Genomic DNA, 20,586 nt, shown 5'->3' with positions numbered 1-20,586 from the left:
TTGCCTGCTTTTAGAGTAAAAATAAATAAATAAAACTAATGAGCTTTAAAGCAGACTGTTGCTGAGAGTAATTCGTCTTTCCATTTGTTCATCTGGATTTGTTATCTCAGAAGTGTTCTCATGTAACTTTTGGACATGTTTGAAATATGTTTTCAAATGAGCATTGTTTTTCCTTTGGTTTAGTTTATTGTTTATTAAATTAAGGAGTCTTTCCTTCTGTTATATATTCTAACATCTTATTACTTTGAAATAGGATAATTACTTCTGTTATATTCTCTAAATCATTAATACTTGTACATATGTTACTATTTTAATCAGCTTCATTATACTATAATTTACAAAAATCAATGTTTAAAGTGTAAAGTTGACACGTATTTGATAATTATATAAATGTATCCATTTAATCACTACTACCATTGTGAATTTTTAACTAAATTTTTAAAAAGATTAATTTATATATATGAGTGCTCTGTTTGCATATATGCCTGCATGGCAGAAAAGGATATCAGATTATAGATGATTGTGAGCCACCATATGGTTTCTGGGAATAGAATCAGGAACCTCCGGAAGAGCAGCCAGCGCTCTTAATGACCGATTCATCTCTCCAGCCATCTTATTGTGAATTTTTACATGTTTTATAACCTTTAAATTAATAAACTCTTTTCATAAAATATATCCTCAAAATCATTACCAGTTGAACTAATCATTATATATATATATTTCTAATTTCTTTGTTTCTCTTTCATCTTTCTAATTTAAATTTTTTCCTTTAAATTTTACTTTCACCCATACTTTGCTAAAACAATTATTTTTTCCCAGTCAATGTTGTAACAAGAATAGTTTCAATGTCAAATTCAGTCTGCTCCTAAAGATTTCAACAGCTATTATGGGCACACAGTGACATGATCCTCTTTGCAACAGGTGTGACTCTAAATACAAGTTTACTGATGTAAGCAGCTGATAATTAGAACGAGAGCTGAGACAAGAATAGATATCCGGCTCATTAATATTTGCTTTGGAGAAATAGGCTCGAGTGTTTGTCTCCAGTTTCAATAGATCCATGACCTGGATGCTTACATGAATACACTTGTACTAGGGCCCAGTGCTAATGTTCTCATTCTGAAGAGAGCCTCAAATGACCGATGGCTCTGTGAATGTTTTCACAAAGCTCTGTTGCATTCATAATTAGAAAGCCACAGTGACTCACAGTGGACTTAGTGTCACCAAAGCATGACAATTTTAAATAAAAGATGAAAAGCAGTCATCTAACTAGCTGAGCCTAAAGGGCAGCAACTTTGCATAGGGGTATGGTCCTTTCTTGCCAACTCTTTGCTGGAATTATGTGGACTCAAAGGCTAGACTGTTACGTCCCTAAGGATAGGGTACTGACAATAGTATTATAGGGGAGTGCTGAGGAGAAAACAATGGGTTATCCCAGTAGTTATTGGAATTGGTCAAGACCATGAAAAGGTAACCTTTAGTTACTGTGTCAAACCATATGAGGTAATCAACTGGTAAGGAGGAAAGGTTTATTTTCACTTATAATTTCAACCCATGGCTTGTTAGTCCTATTATTTTGTGATCGTGTCTAACCAGCACATCATAGCAGATAGCTACGGTAGAGCAAAACTGTCCACACCACAAGGGTCAAGGAGCAGAGAAAGAAAAAGGGATCAGAATCCCAAACCATCGTTCAGAACCATGCATTCAATGTTTCTGTGTCCTCTAACAGTGCACCACCCCAAAAGTTCCTACCACCTCCCAAAATTGCCATAGGCTGGGGGACATGTCTATAACATATAATCTTTGGGCAGACATTTTAAGATGCAAACTATGACATTCTGTCTCTGGTCTCTAAAGGTTCATTTCCATTGTGCAATGCCAAATACATCCATTTCACCTCTAAGAATCCCAATAGTCTTAATAGTTCCAGCATGACTTAAAAGTTCAAGACAAATAATGTTGTCAAAGTACACGATATATGTATAAAGTATCGTAATGAAACTCACTATTTTATATAATTAATGTACGCTAATTTGTAAATAAGAAGAAAACGAAATTATCCAAGACTCCACTGAGAGTAAATTCTTAGCTCTGGATGCCTTTAAAGTTCTTCTTAAAGCTATAAACCCACAAGGAACAATGGCACAGAGTATACATCCCAGAACGAATGCATTCAAGTCCAGGAAAGGGGAATGGGACCTGAGCAGCACCCAAAGTCAGTGAGGCAAATGTTTCATTCTGTGGTTCTATGCCCAGTATTAGCAGCACATGCTGGGGTAATGTGCTCTCCAAAGGCAGCCATGTTTACAGCATTGTCAGCTTCAGCCCAGATGGCTCATTGCCTGAAGCTTCCCTTAGCAGATACTTCAAGATCCTGCCATTCTAACATCCTTGAGGCCTCCTTTGTGCCTTTAGTTTAACTCTTTCTTTTTTCATCTTTATTAAATTGGGTATTTCTTATTTACATTTCGAATGTTATTCCCTTTCCCAGTTTCCAGGCCAACATCCCTCTAACCTCCCCTTCTCTATGGGTGTTCCCCATTTCCGCCCTCCCCCGAATAATCACATTCACTGGGGTTCAGTCTTGGCAGGACCAAGGGCTTCCCTTCCACTGGTGCCCTTACTAGGCTATTCATTGCTACCTATGAGGTCAGAGTCCAGGGGTCAGTCCATGTCTAGTCTTTGGGTAGTGGCTTAGTCCCTGGAAGCTCTGGTTGGTTGGCATTGTTGTTCTTATGGGGTCTCGAGCCCCTTCAAGCTCTTTCAGTCCTTTCTAAGATTCCTTCAACGGGGGTCCCGTTCTCAGTTCAGTGGTTTAATGATGGCATTCGCCTATGTAACTCTTATTCCTTTTTCCCCCTGCTCCCTTTTTCTGCCATCTTAAGAGCTATGTGCCCAGAGACTAAGCCTGTCACATACTGACAGGCTTCTCGGGATTCTTTTTCTTTCTCCTTTTTAAAGACAGGGTTTAGTTACATAGCCCTCACTGACCTGGAACCTACCATACAAAACAGGCTGGCTTTAGAGCAGTCTCCTCTAGAGTGCTAGGATTACAGATGTGCAGCACCATGCCCAGCTCCAGATTTTTTGATGAAAATTGGGTAGACATCTCCATAAACTCCATAACCTCACAATTATTATGTAGTTTACACTCGTGCAAAATCATGTAGATGTTGTCAAGGCTTATCACAGACACATCTGTATGTGCTGGAACCTCTGAAACCGTGGCTGCCATGCCCAGGATAGCTTGCCACCTTAAGTTTTAGAAACAAATCCCAAGAAATGATTCCCTTAACACCTTTGTATAAGTAGAGGACCTCAGAACCCTGTTTGCAAACAAGTCTTTGAGCCCATCATGAGTAGAGTCTTGACAATTCCTGACACACACTCGAGACATTGCTCTTGTTGTCCCAGGGTGAAGCTCTTGGCTTTCTTTTTTAATGCTGTTCATCTCTTCAGCACCTGTACCTTTCTTGGTAGAAAATTTAAATGTGTGCATTTTTTTTTAGTTCTCCAGAAAGTTTCTCAGATCTTTTCAGTAGAAGATCTTGTGATTCTCTCCATAAATCCAGAAAATAAGCTCAGTATGGCGCCTTTAACCAAACAAAGCACTTGGGAGGCAAATCACTGTGAGTTTGAGGCCAGCCTGGCCTACAAAATGAGCTCCAGGATAACCAGGACTGTTCCACAGAGAAACCCTGTCTCAAAAATCAAGACAAAAACAAAAGAAAATCCAGAAAACCATGATCAGTAAACTTCATGGTAGTTTCTCAATGCTGTGCAGCTTGAACCTTCCTCACGCTGACTAATTATTTGCTACCTATTGGTTCAACCTCCCACAAAGTCTTGGTACGGAGGGAAATATAGACAAGCTCTTTGCCACAATGTAAGTGGAAAGGCACCCAGTTCAATTTCCAACAGAGTCCCCACTGAAACTTCACAAACACAGCATGTACTATCTACACTCTCATAAAATTTTCGTTCTTTTGAATTCTCATCAGACTTGTGAAGATCAGGCTGTGCCCAGGTCTAAATTGCTTCATATTGGGAAGAGTAGCTTGCCCCTTGTCCTGGGTGAATGCATTTTATGAGGAGCACTTATTTGTTTTGAGTACAATTGCAGTGGTAGAGTTACTCTACATCTTATTGTACAATTAAAATTCACCACGTGTCAAAAATGGTTCCTAAAAGTAATAACATACCATCTATAAATTTGACAGAGTATAAGCACATAAGTTGGAAGTATATAAGCACAAATGTTTATTAAAACTATATACAGGAAAAGAATCAAGCCTAAGAACTTAGTGAACACAGCAGGTTAAGGAAGAAACATAACGGTTGGGGATTTAGCTCAGTGTAGAGCCAGCTTGCCTAGGGAAGGCAAGGCCTGGGTTCGGTCCCCAGAGCCTGAAAAAAAAAGAACCAAAAAAAAAAAAAAAAAAAAAAAAAAAGGAAGAACATAACAACCACATCTAGACCCTAAAAAGAGCAGGTCACCTTACATTGAGATGGCAATGGCCCTCACTCATCCAGGACATGGAGTTAGAAGGCAGGAAGGATCTAGCATACAACATACCTCTCCAAGGCATGCTTCCAGAGGCCTAAATTCCATCCAGTAGACCTGACAAGATCCATGACCTCTCAATCAGTCTACGGGCTGCCAACCAAGCCTACAATATATAGCCTTTAGAGACTATTTCAGATTCAGAGCATACAAATAAATAAATTAACACAATTTTTAAAGTATTCAAAGCATAACATCAATGCTTGCCTTAGTTTTAGAGTCTGGAAATAAAAAGACCTTGGTGAAAGATATGAGAACAATTGGTTAATCAGAGGAGGCAATATCAACCAAAGACTACACATGGGCAGGACCTAGGCCTTCCTGCACATATGCAGCAAAGTTCAACTTGGTCTTCATGTAGGTCCTGGACAAATGGAGCGGGGGCTATCCCAAAAGCTGTTGCCTTTTTGTGGGATATGTTCTTCTAGCTGGAATGTCTTGTCTGGCCTCATTAGGAAATGATACAATCGATCCTCAAAAGACTTGATGTGCCAGGGTGGAGGGATACCCAGGGTCTACTTCACCCACTCAGAGGAAAAGAGAAGGAGGAGGGGGGAAGAATTGTGGGAATGGGTGACTGAGAGGGGGCAGTGAGCGGAATGTAAAGTGAATAATAAAATGTGTGTGTGTGTGTGTGTGTGTGTGTGTGTGTGTGTGTTAAAGAAGAAGCAGTATGCTCTCAGGAAGCATGGGAAAGGAACACTCTGAAGAGGTGTGCAAATGAAGGAAGGTTTAGCACTTTGGGCAGACTTTCTGGGCATTCTCTGAGCTACTGTGTAAAGTATGCCTCGGAATTGTCTGGGATACTTGAGGAAACTAAGATGTTTACCCATTAAGTTGCATTCCCTATTGGTCCAAAGTCAACTATGAGGGAAGGGGTGAAAGATAACATTTGACATTTCAGGCATGCCCCATTGTGCCAAGGATTTGAATAAAATTTCTAAGATTGATTAAGAGACTATGAGAGTCATAATTTTATATTCTTTGTCTTTTTTAAATATGTAAGTGTTATCTCACGAACAGTAATAAAAATCTCTTTGTACATGGGCCAGTTCTTGTATTTATTTGTGTGATTGTCCTGCCCCTGTGAATTCTGGTGAGTTCCTTGCAAGATTTAGGCCACCTAGTCTCCCATAAAGTTTGTAAGGGAGGGGCTCTTTGATTTCTATGTTTTCATGCCTTGCAATCCGGACATTTCTCAAGTAATTCATTTTGTGACCCTTTTCTGTCTACAATATTCTTTCTTCCATTATAAATGCATTCTTTCTTGCATTATAAATGATCTTACAGGATCAGTTAAGTAACTCTTCATTAATAAACTGTTTCAAGTTCCACCTTGTAACATTCATGGCCATTTTCAACATTATCTCAGTTTTTGGCTATCCAATTTATCATAGTGTATTGACATTTAAAAAATATATTTGTATTTCTATTTGTGTGGTGCCAAGAATAGGACCTAGAGCCTGGTGCTTACCTAATGTCTATATTCCACCACTGAACTGCAGCTCTGGCTACTAAATTTTGCTTTGTGTGTTGGTGTTGTATCCCAGAGAATGAACTTATTGAGAAAATGAATTGTGTCACAGATCTCTTTATTTGTAACACAGAGCAAGGAGTAAATGCTCAGTAATAATTTTGGAATATAAATGAATGTGAGTAGTAAATACTTTTAGATTCGACAAAACATTAGAACCTGAAAAATGCCTACTGTGTGTATCCCTTAAAGGCCTCCCAAATATTGGTAGCCTGAATGTGTGTGTGGGGGGGGTGGTAGCAAATACTCAGAATCAAGTGCCAATGTTCTTTAGCCAGAGATGGCCAGGAATTCCTTTGGCTACACTGCTATTTTCAGTCATTGTAATAAAGCAAACACATATAGAGATTGAAGGGTATCTCTGTCAGTGCATCTTGGTGACTGGGGATTTCTATTCGAGATTTGGAGAAAGGAGCCAAGGAAGCAAGGATTCCTCTAGAATTCACTCTATGAGGAAGAGGAAGTTACCCTAAAATTAGAAGTTTTGTGAAGAGTGTATGTCTTGGATTTTTGTCTGTGTTTAGGTAAAATCATAAACTGAGCTCCTTTGTCTCACTCTTATCTTCTCACCAGAACCTATCTGAAGCTGGTGTTTGGCAAGACAGTTTATGTCCCATAGACTGACACAGGCTGGCTGTGAGCATTTGGCCAGATTGCAATGGGAGGATTTGATTGTGAGTGCCAGACGAGTTCTGAACATCAGACAATGAGTTTTTGATATGAGGGAAAGGTTCGGAAAAGTGTGATCACATGTCCTGATTATTCTCACATGTAAGAAACAGAAACTGAATAGAGTAAAAGTAGAAGCAAGCTGGACCACTCATCCTGCTCTTTGACCTGTCAGGCTGACAAGAATGAAAAGCAAGCAACATAGCTCTCCTCTTTAAAGACATAAGTGATGAGTCCTGGGGAATTACGACTTGAGCAGCAGTAGCAAAAGCATTTGTGTAGCAACAAAATACTATGATTTCTTTTTCTTTGCCTCCCATTCTGGAGGCATTTAAAACTGTTATTTTTGTGTATATCATATGTGAAATAGCAAACCTGTTTGCCTAGAAAATGTATCCAGAAAGGAAACAATATAAATTTTTGGTCATTTGCTTATGAAGCTCTATGACTAGAATTAGGTTGCATACTCTGCCAGATACAGGAGCTCCGAAGATGAGGACATCATCTTTGTCAGAACAGATACAGGAGACATGTAATTAATAACCAAACCCCCCAGGCCTGCCAGCATGCAGACCCTACCAATGAGAGGCAAATATATAGTAGTGTCCAGAACAGTCTTACCAGTCTGGTCAGCTATAATACTCACAGCTCCATTTTTATATGAACTAAGTTTTGTAGTGTAGTTGTTGTCATGCTTGCCTAACATGGGTGTATGAACATTAAATTATCTGAAATTCATTGGGGGGGCAACTTTAGATACAACTGTTAAATTACAGAAAAAGTTGTGTTAATAGTAGATGAATCCTGTCTATTTGTCCCAACTTGTTATCTCTCAACCATTTGGAAGGTGGAGGTATTTTATCAAGCTAACTAGTTCAGATTTGAGGCCCACACATACATGTTCTACACCAGCCTGCTCTAATCCAGGAACACACCAGGGAGTTACTGTGCTTTATAGTTTTCACTCACTTCAGACAGTAGCTCTTCTTGGTCCCGAGTCCTTCCCTTGCAGGCTAGTGATTCCCAATTCTCTTAAGGTTCACCTATGCTCCATGTAAATTTTGATAAGAATGAGTTGCTGATTTCTTTCCTCTTGATTGAGTCTGTTTTGTCTTCAATGTTTTAGGTTGGAGTTATACAAAGCCTTAGGTTTCAATGTAGCTCAAACTCAGTTTAGTTTTTGCTGATCCTGGAGGAGCAGGCATACACCATTATATCTACTTTAAGCAGTGGATTATTAATTCCCAGATCGTTATCATTTTGAACCTTCTGCCTTGTTGGATTCCTGAACTTATATTTTCTAAATAATTACAAGTCAAAAATTGCTGCAATTCTAAAGATGTCTTTGGGGAGTTTACATTGAGGAAACCTTATATTAATTCCCCAATGTACGCCTGCATTCACCCACAGATTAGTGCCTGGTTTATTATTACAGTGATGAATAAATTATTCACCCAGTGGGTGAGTGACTGACAAAGATAAACAACACTGCATGAATATTATAAAGACAGTTTCTTCTGCTGTTTTATTACTATATTATTGTTATTATTATTATTTATTTATTTTTATGTCCCTATTTTCTTTACTTTTTCCATTTATAAGTCAATCTTCAAAACTACCACTTTCAAGAGAGGAAAAATCAGTGTATAGAAACCCAAAAGCATAAGATGTACACAGGCCCCAGTGCAAACAAGTTCAAGGTCTCAGTGATGTCTGGAGTTGAGACGGTTCTTCAGCCCTGGCATTCTCACGCTGATAAATCCTAGGCGCCCACAGAAAGAAATGGGAGGATGTAAGAGATTAAAGAGTAGGCGGAGAAGGCCACCAAGATTTGGCACCTATGTAGAAAGTAACAGCCAGCAGTTAATTAGTTTCAGCTCTGAAATGACCCCTTTGTGTAACTTGTCCTTCCTGAGAGAGAAGTTAAACTGCTTTTTAGCAGTGTGTTAATTAAAACAATTAATCCTCGGTCCTAAGTAAAATGCCTCAACTTATTTGAAGAGCGGCCCTCCTTCACTTGCTTTTCTCCTATGCACTGAGAAGTATTTCTCCAAAATTAGCAAATTCCTGTTACTTTAGAACATAAGGTCTATTTATAGAGAGAAATGATTATTAAGTGAGCTCCTAGATTTGGAACTTGTCTATTTTCCAGATATTAAAAAGCAAACTTATTTAAAGAAGTTACTAGCCTAGCTCAGATGGAAAGACAGGTGATTTTAAAAGGCATTTATTGTGCACATAACATGTACTTGGCCCATCATTTCTGGCATCATGGGGTTATCTCACTTCATATTCATTATAGTCTGTGAGTTTCATATTATGGCTATTGTTATTATAGACAATTCTACCTTTTCAAGCGAAAGAGGTAAAGGAATCGAGCCCAAGTATGTTCACTGGAGAGGCAGGCAAGTCTGGTCCAGGGTTTATTGTTCACACCATACTATCTGCCTTCAAGATCCCCATTTGCCTGTAGTCTAATGGGTGCATAAGTCACCTAAGAGGAGAGGAACCAATGCCAGATGACTGGATTGCTGTCTGTGTGAGTTATATTTTCTTTTTGCTGAGACAGAATGTTTGATGTAAACAAGTCAAAGGGAAGAAATAATCACCCACTCAGTGTCATTGTGTTGAGTCGATCCTGGCAGAAGAGGTGTGGCACAGCAGAACGTCGTGTAGCAAACAAGAATCAAAGAGAGAGAGGATCCAGGAAGAGGCCAGAGTATTCTGTAGTATGCCTGAGACATGCCCCAGTGAGCATTTTCTCTAACTAGTCCCTATCTCCTATCTTGTATCACTTCCCAGTAGTGTCATCATACCAGGAATTCCTCAAGGGATCAATCTATTGATTAATCTATCAACCTTCTCTGGGAAGGTTCCATAGTTCAAAGGACTCCCAGGAGTGTGTGTTACTTAATCTCCAAGGCTTTCTTCAATCCAATCCAGTAGACAGTAGAGACAACTCTCTCTGTTCAGGAGAATTTTTCAAAGGCAGCTGACTGAAACCAGTCCATTAAGGCAAACAGAGCTTGATTTGATTAAGGGGGTATTTAGAAGCTCCCCCAGATAAGGGAACCCCATGAACATTACAAATACTGGCGAACTAAGGGTTGCCTCTGACAGAGCGTCCCTGCTGTCATTTCAGAAGACCTAGGTCCCCGTTATATAAATGAAAGTTTGCTTATAGTCTGTCCCTAAGATAGGAACAGATAGGTGAATATGGAGAACTTTGACAGCATGCTGTATATTGACACAATCAGCTAGGGGACAGGGGGACTGCAATGCCTTGACACTGGGTCAAACACATTCTTCCTGCATTTCTGCTTTAACCACCGTTCTCCTGGGTCTCAGTGAAATTAGTAGAGAAAGCCGGATTGGCCTCTGTCCATCCTCGCCTGGTCTCTGCTCTCTATCCCACCTTTTCTTTTTGTACTAGCTGGTCTAGTTTAACTTGGGGTTGCAACAACAGGAAGCCCCAACCTAATCCCAATTTAACTTTACCATCAGCAAATCTGTCTTGATTACCCTCTGGGTTTTCGTCTATTCAAGCTCATCCAAAATGTAAATGAAAAGAAAGATCAATTGGTATGCCCCAAATTTCAATGACAAGAAGACGATAGGGGACTTGACTTAAAAAAGTAATTATTTATGGTATATGAAGGAGAGGCTTCAAGACTGATAAAAGGACTCTGGCCTGGGCCTATAAAAACCATTTCTGGTAAGCTTCTATATGAGTGCACACACAAAGTGCTTACCCACAGAGAAAATCACGGTGGAATTTGTTTCTAAATTAATCTCTCGAAATGTAATGTCACAAAATCCCCATTTTTCACAGACAAATTTGCCAAGGACCTTGGCTCTCTTTAAAAGCCAAAGTAATATAATGTCTTTGAATCATTTATTCCCTGCTCATTAAATTGCTCTTTTGCAAGCATTCTTTGATGACCAAAGACTATTTTGGACTATCTGGGAAGATTTAATGGCCCCCCAAAACATTGTTATTATCAGGAAATAAATTGGACCTGCAGGTTTATTACTTATTAGACTTTTGAGTGCTGATTTGAAGTTTTATTTCCTATATATCAAGTATAGAGATTTTAATGTTTAATCCAACCCAAGACAAATGTTATTGGCTTCCATATACCTCTTACTCCTTACTATAAGCAAATAGGAAAATGCTTTCTCTAGGAAATATGTTTCTATTATAGTCCTTTTTATCATCAAAAGTTTTGTGTGAGTAGTGGGAAAATGACTCAGCACTTAAAACCACTTACTATGTTTGTAGAAGATCCAAGTTTGGTCCCCAGTGCCTACATGGCAGTTCACAATTTTCTACAACCCCAGTTCCAGGGCATCCAGCCCAGTGTCCTGACTTTCATAGGACCAGTAATACGTCTGGTGCACAGACATATAGACAAACATTTGTATGATAAGGTAAAAATAAATACATCTACAAAGATACTTTGCATGAAACAGGAAAATCACTTTTTGTCCTGAACTAAACAAAACAGTTGCCCCGATCTCTGTAAAATATCTTGTCTATGCCTCTTTTTCAAAATAAATGTGTTTGGTCTTCCCCCACAAAGAAAATTACATAGGCAAAGAATATACACCGGGACTGTCTGGAGGTTCTCAATATCCCACCCTGGCAGCTACATAGCTCCATTCATTCTCCTGGTCCTCTGGGCCTCTCTCCTATCTCCCCCCAGTACCTGATCTTGCTCCCCCTTTCCCTTCCCCTTTCCCACCCAGGTCCGTCCCTCTTTCTGCCTTCCATGATTATTTTGTCCCTCCTTCTAAGTGGGATTATTAAAGCATTCTCACTTGGGCCTTCCTTCTTGTTAAATTTCTTATCGTCTGTGAGCTATATCATATATATCATGATTATTCTGCACTTTTTTTGGCTAATATCCACTTATTGGTGAGTACATACCATGAATGTCCTTTTGGGTCTGAGTTACCTCACTCAGGATATTTTCTAGTCCTATCCATTTGGCTGAAAAATTCATGATGCCCTTGTTTTTAATATCTGAATAGTATTCCTGGGATGGGGGAGGCTCCTAGTACCCAATGGGGATAACCTTAGCCAAAATGCTCAACAGTGGGGACATGGAACCTGAAGAGACCTCCATTAGTCAGACAGGGCCCCCAGTGAATGGATGGGCACAACAACCCACCTTCAAATTTTCTGACCCAGAATTGTTCCTGTCTAAAAGAAATACGGGACAAACGTGGAGCAGAGACTGAAGGAACGGCTGAGCAGTGACTGGCACAACTTGGCATCCATCGCACGGGCAGGCACCAATCCCTGACACTATTACTGATGCTACGTTGTGCTTGCAGACAGGAGCCTAGCATGGCTGTCCTCTGAGAGGCTCTTTTAGCAACTGACTGAGACAGATGCAGATATTCACAGCCAAGCCTTGGACAGAGGTGGGGGATCCCTGTGGAAGAGTCAGGGGAAGGATTGAAGGCCCTGAAGGGGATGGCAACCCCATAGAAAGACCAACAGCACCAATTAACCCAGACTCCTGGGAGCTCCCGGAGATCCAGGCACCAACAAAAGGGCATACACCAGCTCATCCAAGGCCCAGCGCATATGCATCAGAGGACTGCCTTGTCTGGTCTGAGTAGGAGGAGCTGTACCTAATCCTGTAGAAACGTGATGCCCAGGGTGGAGGAATATTAGGGGGAGCACCCTCTCAGAGCAGAAGGGGACAGGAGGGCGGAAGAGCTCTGCAAGGATGGACCAGGAGGGGGACAATATTTAGGATTTAAATAAATAAAACAATAATAAAATTGAGATCTCTGCTCTCTGTGTACCCGTTTTTCTTTCTGTACTAGCTGGTTTAATTAAACCTGGGGTATGGCAACAGGAAGCCCTAACACAATCCCCAATTCAACTTTGCCAGCACCCAAACCCCCACCCAAGTCTACAGTTTGAGAAAAAAGTTACAACTCCAACTCCAGCTTTCCAAATTTCAAGGAAAACCACTATTATATCGTTATCTGCAGGATGAAAGTTATGAGTTTAACAAAAATTAAGATTAAAGTTAAAATTAAAAAACCTGCTGAGGAAAACAAAACACAGTCTCCATTTAGTGTCCCTCTCCACAATGCTACATTTTTGCTCTTTCTCCTGCCCTGGCCTCTGAGATTCAGCTTCTATCTGACCCCGCCCTACTTGAACCACTTTGTCTCTCTCAGGGTTGCCTTGAAGTTTTCACCTCTCTTCTTGAAAATAAACAACAGAAACTTAATCTGCAGTGACAATGTTTATTCAGCTACATGTTCTCCGTTGCAGTCTAGAAATATTAACATAATAGAATCCATAACACACAGACACATTAGTAAACGATGTAACACACAGTAGTGCTTATGCAGCCTTACTTATTTACTCTTATCTGGATTGCAAAGTTAGCCAGCCCTAAGAGGTTCAGCAGGCAATCAGAAAAGGGAACTTCGATCTACTGATCGTGTCCATAAAGGAAAAGCAAGCCAATTACCAAGTGGAAGCACTAGTTCTAGTCATAAGTCCACTCCAAAGTTTATCTTGAGAATCTTCATGGAGAGGTCAGTGTATAGTAGATATTGTCAGCAGCAAACCTAGAGAGCTACCACGATGACTTTCATGGGGTTGTTGCTTCTCGGGTTCCCTCGAGTAAGCGCGGATGGCATCACATCAACTTGGGGATCAAGAAAAGCAATTAGATGGTAACTGATGGTACGTTGGGGGTTAGGGATACAGTATGATGTAGTCCAGATAGTCAGTTCACTTTTTCTGAGACAAAAATCAACCGTACATTTTAGAATGTAGCTGGAGCACAGTCCAGCAGCCAGAATTGGTTCAAATCCCACCACCACTAAGACTGCATACAATTTTTATGAATTATTACGGGTTTTTGGACAGACCAAACACGGTTTCAGAAAAGAACGGCTTACTTAACACTGCCAGAGACTGTCAGACAACAAATCCTTCAGCCCACCCCAAATTAGCTGTTTTTGTCTATGCAAAGAAACTTTGTTTCTATTTGGCATGTGGCTTTAGCAGATGGTACTGAGCTGGACAAGAAGCTATCAGCAAACAGAGGCAACGCCTCAAGGCCACCGGCCATGGACTCCAAGTGTCCCTAGTCGCTGTTCAGTGTGAGCCTTTTGAGGAGACACTCACTCAGGCTTTCCTCCTCGTTGACCTGCTGGCGGAGGCTGGTCAGGTAGTCGCTAATCTTCTTGATGAGATTCATCTCCTTCTCTAAGAAGTGCTTCTCCAGGAAGTGGCAGAGTTGGAAGTCTCCGTTGGATGAACCCAGGGCGTGCAGATCCAGAAGGACTTGGTTCAGGTTCTTCTCCAAGGCCAAGGTAGTTTCCATAGCATCCAGGCTCCCATCACACTGATATGAGGGCACCGTGGGCCCATTAGAGAAGTGGCCGTAGTCGCTCTGTCGAGTTTGCATCAGGAGTAGATAGGCAGCCTGACGCTTCTCTTCAGACAGATCTCGGAAGAAGTGAACCAGGCCTGCCACGGAGCTGTCATCTTTGAAAACGAATCCCAGAGAGAGATACCTATCTGAGGCCTCCAGATGCATGTTGATCAGGCGATCGATCGTGGCCTCTACCTCAGTGGTGTAATTCTGATGGCTCCAGGCACTCATGGTTGGTGAGCAAGATGGAGCTTATGAAGAAGTAAGTTTCCAGAAACAGAATGTTGAAGATCGTTCCGGAAGTTCTGAGTGAAGAGGCCGGAACAGCAGGTAGTTATGAGTCCGGGGGGGTGGGGTGGGGGGTGGGACTGGAAGTTGCTAATAGGACAGTGGGTGGGACTATATGGTACAGTTCCACAAACTTTTAAGATAAGAATTTAATTGTCTGAATCTTGTAGTTGTTGGAATGGGAGGCTTTTGTGTTGTGTGTGTGTTTGGGGGGGGGTCCCATTTTTTAAAACCATAATTCTAAGGTGAGGTAAAAACATCAAAAGTTTTCATAATGAGATCCTTTTAATTATCTGTGACTTAAAACTTCCTTGCTTATTAATTTCGAGCTAGATACAGTATTTTACTCTGCTCTTAGTCCCTCGCTATCTCAGCAAGTAGTCATTAATCCCCTTTTCTCAGAATAGTCTTACTGTTCTGACATAAATGTTAATAGCACCCCTATCTCCCTATGAAGGATCTTTGTTTGGAATATGTATTATACAGTCACCTTATTCTTTCTAGATTAACGTGAAAATGGCAGCACACCAAAGATTGAACTTGTGTATAATTTGTTTCTCTGTAGCTTCTCATGCAGTTGATACTGGCTTCAACTCCCAGGATGTTGCTGAACTTTCCAAGTGCTTTCCAAGTCCTAAGCATACATAATCATATTTATCTGTTTTCATTTCACTAATCATGCCAACAAGAACTCCTGTAGTTGTAAAAAAGCATACTGTTTTCTATGCAGTGTGTATCATTCACTTCTTGCATTCACTGGACCTGAAAGGTTCTTTGGAATGTCATAAAGGTCAATTGTCTAACTATTGTAAACATTCCACCATTAGCTAAAACACAATGTGAATGGGATTAAAAATGAAATAGTGTATGTTTATAAATCTTATCAAAATTACAGAAGATGACAAGTTAGCTGGTTTCCACTGAAAGGCAGAGACACAGACCATTAATGCTCTCATAAGGTCTCATTCAACTTTAGGATTACATGCTGAGCATTTTCTTTGCGAAATGCCACTAACCTTGAGCTGTCGCACAATCAGAACACTTTCGGTGCTTTCTGTCAAACAGCCACACCCTATTCATGGCAAAATCTCTGAACCCCACGGAAGAAAGGAAACCTCGGCTCTAACTTTGGGATCTTCCTGTAAATGAAAAGGAAATATCACTATTTTTTTGCAACAACTTTCTTTTATTTTTTTATTAACTTGAGTATTTATATACATTTCGAGTGTTATTCTTTTCCGCCCGGGCCAACATCCCCCTAATCCTTCCCTCCCCTTCTTTATGGGTGTTCCTCCCACCCTCCCCCCCATTGCCACCCTCCCCAACAATCTAGTTCACAGGTCCAGTCTAGCAGGACCCAGGGCTTCCTTCCACTGGTGTCTTCTTACTAGGCTATTCATTGTTACCTATGAGGTCAGAGTCCAGGGTCAGTCCATGTATAGTCCTTAGGTAGTGGCTTAGTCCCTGGAAGCTCTGGTTGCTTGGCATTGTTGTACATATGGGGTCTCGAGCCCTTTGCAACAACTTTCAAAGTTAACTTCTCTGCTGCTGAAAACGTGTACTTCAAAATTTAAAATGAAGCCTGCAGTCTCCATTCAGCACTCAGGTTTGCAATATAAACTATGTGATACTCATGTCTGTGGACAGAAAAGAACCTGACTCAGAGCTATATGGTGTTGACTGGTTAAACACTTTGTTGTCAGTATCATGTCAGGACTATATCCTCTTTTGGCCTCAGTTTTCTTGCCTTTAAAGGGGAGACATTAGTATGTCACTAATGTGCTACCAAGTTAAATTGCAGAATGAGAAATTACTGTGAACCAGTAGAACTCAAAACACGGGGGGGGGGGAGTGGATATCATCAATCCATTTTGTAATAAAATTATTGAGATCATTTCACTAAAGTGCCATTCTGCTAAAACATGACTTTTTGTGGGTTTCCCGGCATGAAAACACAGAGGCATAGTTTTTTGGTTTTTTTTTTTTTTTTTTTTTCGGGGCTGGGGATTGAACCCAGGACCTTGCGCTTCCTAGGCAAGCGCTCTACCATTGAGCCAAATCCCCAACCCAGAGGCATAGTTTTGAGTGTTCAAGATACAAGTCATTTAAAACCTTAGCAAGATTAGCTTGTCCATCATCCCTTGGCTAAACAGGTTTCTATAATACCTCTTGGGGTCCTTTGTGGTCTTGCTGGTTATGGATGCAATATATAAATGGCAGAGCTCTGTTCTCTCAGTTCTCCACCCCAAGACTATGGTTCAAAAAAAAAAGTATAATGACCTATTTTGTTGGTGATGATAAGTTTCTGGATCATTCCATGTGAGTGATATAATTCACAAAATTTATCTCCCCTTCAACTCAAATGGGCCTAGAATGATCTTGTGTTTGTCAAACTCTCTGGAAACAAATACTGATATGAGGATTTCTATGTACGGGATTTATTGGAAAAATACTCCAAGGGAGGATGGAAAGGACTTGAGGAAACAGAACAGAAAAGAAACAAAGTTTTGTTTTGTTTTAAATATAAGTTCACAAAGTCTCTATTTGGTCCCAATTCCAAAGTAGACCTCCAGAGTACAAACTGCCCTTGGAGTTTGTTTCAATATGAGACATGGAAACAGAGGGTTCCTACTCCTGCCCTCCTCCTCCGACTCCTGCGAGCCTCCTCAGGGTAATATAAACTTCCAGGGCCTTACCTTCTAGGCAAGCAAATTCATTAGCCCAAGAACGGGCCGCTGGAGAAGGGCATGGGTGCTAACAATCTTCCGAGGTACACCTTGTCACTGGGTATGAAGCATCGCAAACTGGCAGAAGTGATATAAGAGTAATTAGGGAGGAAATGTATAGCCTGCTGTATTACCTTTTGGCTGTGGGATATATTCCAGAATATAACAATACCAAGAAACTCTTACTAGGACCTTATTTTACAAGGAAATTAATGAATAAAGATGTTGTCATGGTTGATCTGCTGGCTTCTATGGAGCTCTACCCTCTGGCAATTCTACAGTCTGTGGCTGGATTTCCTTCAAGAAGATAGCTCAAATTCTGTACTTAACAAGAGCCAAATACATTTTTGGATTGTGTCCTTTTAATCTGATTGAATGCGTATCAGAATAGGTTCTTCATGAAAGAATCATTCTACATAAGAACAACAACAACACCACTCTGAAAAGATGGGGAAAGGAAAAGTCAGGAAAAGAAGACAAAAAAGTGATGTTATACTTGCCCCTTGCCCTCAAGAATAATAATAATAATAATAATAATAATAATAATAATAATAATAATAAAGGCTTCATAGAAAGAAGATGTACATTATGTCGAGAGGTGGCCTTGTATTTCAGAAGTGCTTGAAGGTCTGGCCTTGGTGGTTGCCAAGAGGTGGGTTGGATAAACATAGCTGGAGTCTATGGAGACATAATGTGGATAAGATTTTGATTAGGGGGCAGTGCTGAAAGAGATCTCCATTAGGCACAAACCACACCCAAACCCCTATTTTCACAGAGAGATCCTTTGTTAAGCAGGGAAGAGAAATAAAAGCTGCTGCTTTTGTCTCAGGCAGAAAACAGGAGCTAGTGACCTTGCAAATGTAACTTTTAAGAAGAGGGAAAAAAGGGAGGTCTGTTTTAGAATGTGTTTTCGAATGACTAGGATGTGGTGGTAGGTCTTGATTGGGCATGTTATTTAGGTGAACGGAGGAGGGGGGTCTTTTGATTGCGGACTTGAATAATTTGATTGCTAGATGGTGGTAGTCAGTATCAGGAGGAGGAAATGCCCAAATAAGGAATGTAATCCAATGGTTTTTAGCAAGGCAGGTGGGATGGGGGAGAAAGACAAGGCCTGCCAGAGCTGTGCTTGCCAGGCCTGTGCTGGCTAGAAACCCTCTATATCTCCAATACCATCCTTTAAAATCCGCCATGCTCTTCAGGGGTCTCATTTGTCTGCATACAGGCCAAATCTGGTCCAGAGCTTCAGCTAAGAAGTCATTTACCTCTTTTGTCTAATCCTGTCCTCTGATTTACAGCATTGTCTGTAATAAAACAGCCTGTTTTTGAAACAGAGTTTGCATGTGTAATGGCCCTGGCTGTCCTGGAACTGGATCTGTATGTAGACCAGGCTGGCCTTGAACTCACTGGTCTGCCTGCCTTTGCCTCCTGAGTGCTGGGACTAATGGCCTGGACCACTACTGTCCAGACTGATTTTTCAGTAGCTCCAAAACAATTAAATAAAAGTCAAAATATCCCTATCAAGTCGGAACCTGAAAAGCTATGAAATGGCTTCTTAAGGGCTTGTCCTTCTAACTGCACTCACCTGAAAATTGATGCCGCACAAAGAACGAAATGGTCTCTGTGTGCTTGCAATTTTCTAAAAGTAACTACAAGGAATTCAGAGTTTAGCTCTAACCTGTTCATCTATTTCAGACAAGGGACTGTTTGACACCAGGCAATGTTATGAAAAAAGGTTGGATCATCATTTTTCTCCTCCAACACACACACACACACACACACACACACACACACACACACACACACACACACACACACACACACAGACGCACACACACACACAGACACACACACACACACACACACACACACACACACACACACACACACACACACACACACACACACACACACACACACACACACAGACGCACACACACACACACACACACACACACACACACAGCCTCCTCTTCACTCCACCTGTCTCCTCCAGTAAACTCTCCAGCTCAGAGAATTTCGCCTACAGCCCACCCAAACAGCGCTGCCTCGCCACATCCTACAGTCACATTTACTATGGGCACCACAAGCAAGTAGGAACCATCCTCAACCAGGGTTCATTTTGTATTCCCAAATATATCTGGCAAGATTTGGATACGTTTTCAATCACTGACTGAGAGCTGCCTCGGAAAGTGTTCATTTTCTAGCACTCTCTGTTTCCCTATAAAACAAAACAAAACAGAGCATAACAAAAAAAATGAAATTCCTAAGAGAGAGAACAGTGGTTGCTTCTGGAAGACTCGGACTGCATGCATTAGGATGGTGATTGTTGAGAGAATATGATTTGGTTACTAACTGCTAAAAGTGGATTTGATCCTCTCACCTTCATGGGACTATATCTTCAATTCCATTTTCTGAGAGTGATGGCTTTGCCAAAAACTATCACTGTAATTGAGAACACAGAAGACATTCTAGACGACAGAGTGATAGGTTTTATTTATGGCACTTGTTGCAAGATATAGTACAAGGGGTTGTCAGAAACTACGTGTAGTAGCCTGTATCAGTGTAAATTCCCTAAAAAATGCATCCAGTCTTTGTTTTAATTTATCCCGGTCCCAAGGAACACATTAGCTCATAATGACTACTCATTCCATTTCCAAACAGTGAGATATGGAGGAAACAGGGCCACTGTGACCCAAACAGATCTGAGAGTCTATCTGATTTTTCTACCAAGAGGTACATAACTTTGGGCAAGTTATTTGACTTCTCCAACTCTTACCCTTCATAGCTACAGAGAAAGTACTCTTTAGTTACCTTTTAAGATACTGGGAAGAAGTGCAGTAGTCCAAGGAATGTAGCACAACTTAGGACATAAAATAGATAATAAATAAAGATCAGCTGCCTTGGAGGCTCACGAGATGGCACAGCGGCTGGGAGCACTGGCTGATCTTGCAGAGGATCCGGGTATAATTTCTAGCTCCTACAGCCTTCTGTAACTCCAGTTCTAGAGGCTCTGGCTCTCTCTACGGGTCTCCATGAGCACTAGGCACAGAGGCAGTGCCCGCACACGCATATAGGCAGGCAAAACACTCATACATGTAAAATGAAAACAGGTAAATCTTCTGTAAACATTGGCTGCTATTATTCCCCTTCTCCACGTTCCTTTAACTGTAGGTATCATCTCTGTGACTCATTCTATATTTGACTCTCTCTAGTCTTAATTTCCACAGATGTAGAGAATAAACCCAGCCCATTTTCCCACTGATCAAAGATATCCCTTCTTTACTGAAACACACTGGGCCACTCCCACTGTTCCTTATCTAGTCGGCTTCTGTGGACCTCTACTATCTGGTAATTCAAGAACTTGTGGCTGGATTTCCCTCCAAG

The 20,586-nt window shown here is 40.9% G+C and overlaps 1 protein-coding gene across 1 annotated transcript; it reads right to left on the bottom strand.

The window, feature by feature from the left end:
• Positions 1-13,029: 13,029 nt before the first annotated feature.
• Positions 13,030-14,500, bottom strand: LOC116889226 (ferritin light chain-like). Its single transcript, XM_032890378.1, has one exon. It carries the CDS (start codon positions 14,417-14,419, stop codon positions 13,898-13,900), a length of 522 nt encoding a protein of 173 aa, XP_032746269.1. The 5' UTR covers positions 14,420-14,500; the 3' UTR covers positions 13,030-13,897.
• Between the last annotated feature and the right edge of the window lie 6,086 nt (positions 14,501-20,586).

The sequence above is a fragment of the Rattus rattus genome, chromosome X, assembly GCF_011064425.1.
Source record: "Rattus rattus isolate New Zealand chromosome X, Rrattus_CSIRO_v1, whole genome shotgun sequence".
NCBI classification, from domain to species: Eukaryota; Metazoa; Chordata; class Mammalia; order Rodentia; family Muridae; genus Rattus; species Rattus rattus.
The sequence above is the reverse complement of the archived record's forward strand: the minus strand, read 5'-3'. Positions and strand labels throughout refer to the sequence as shown.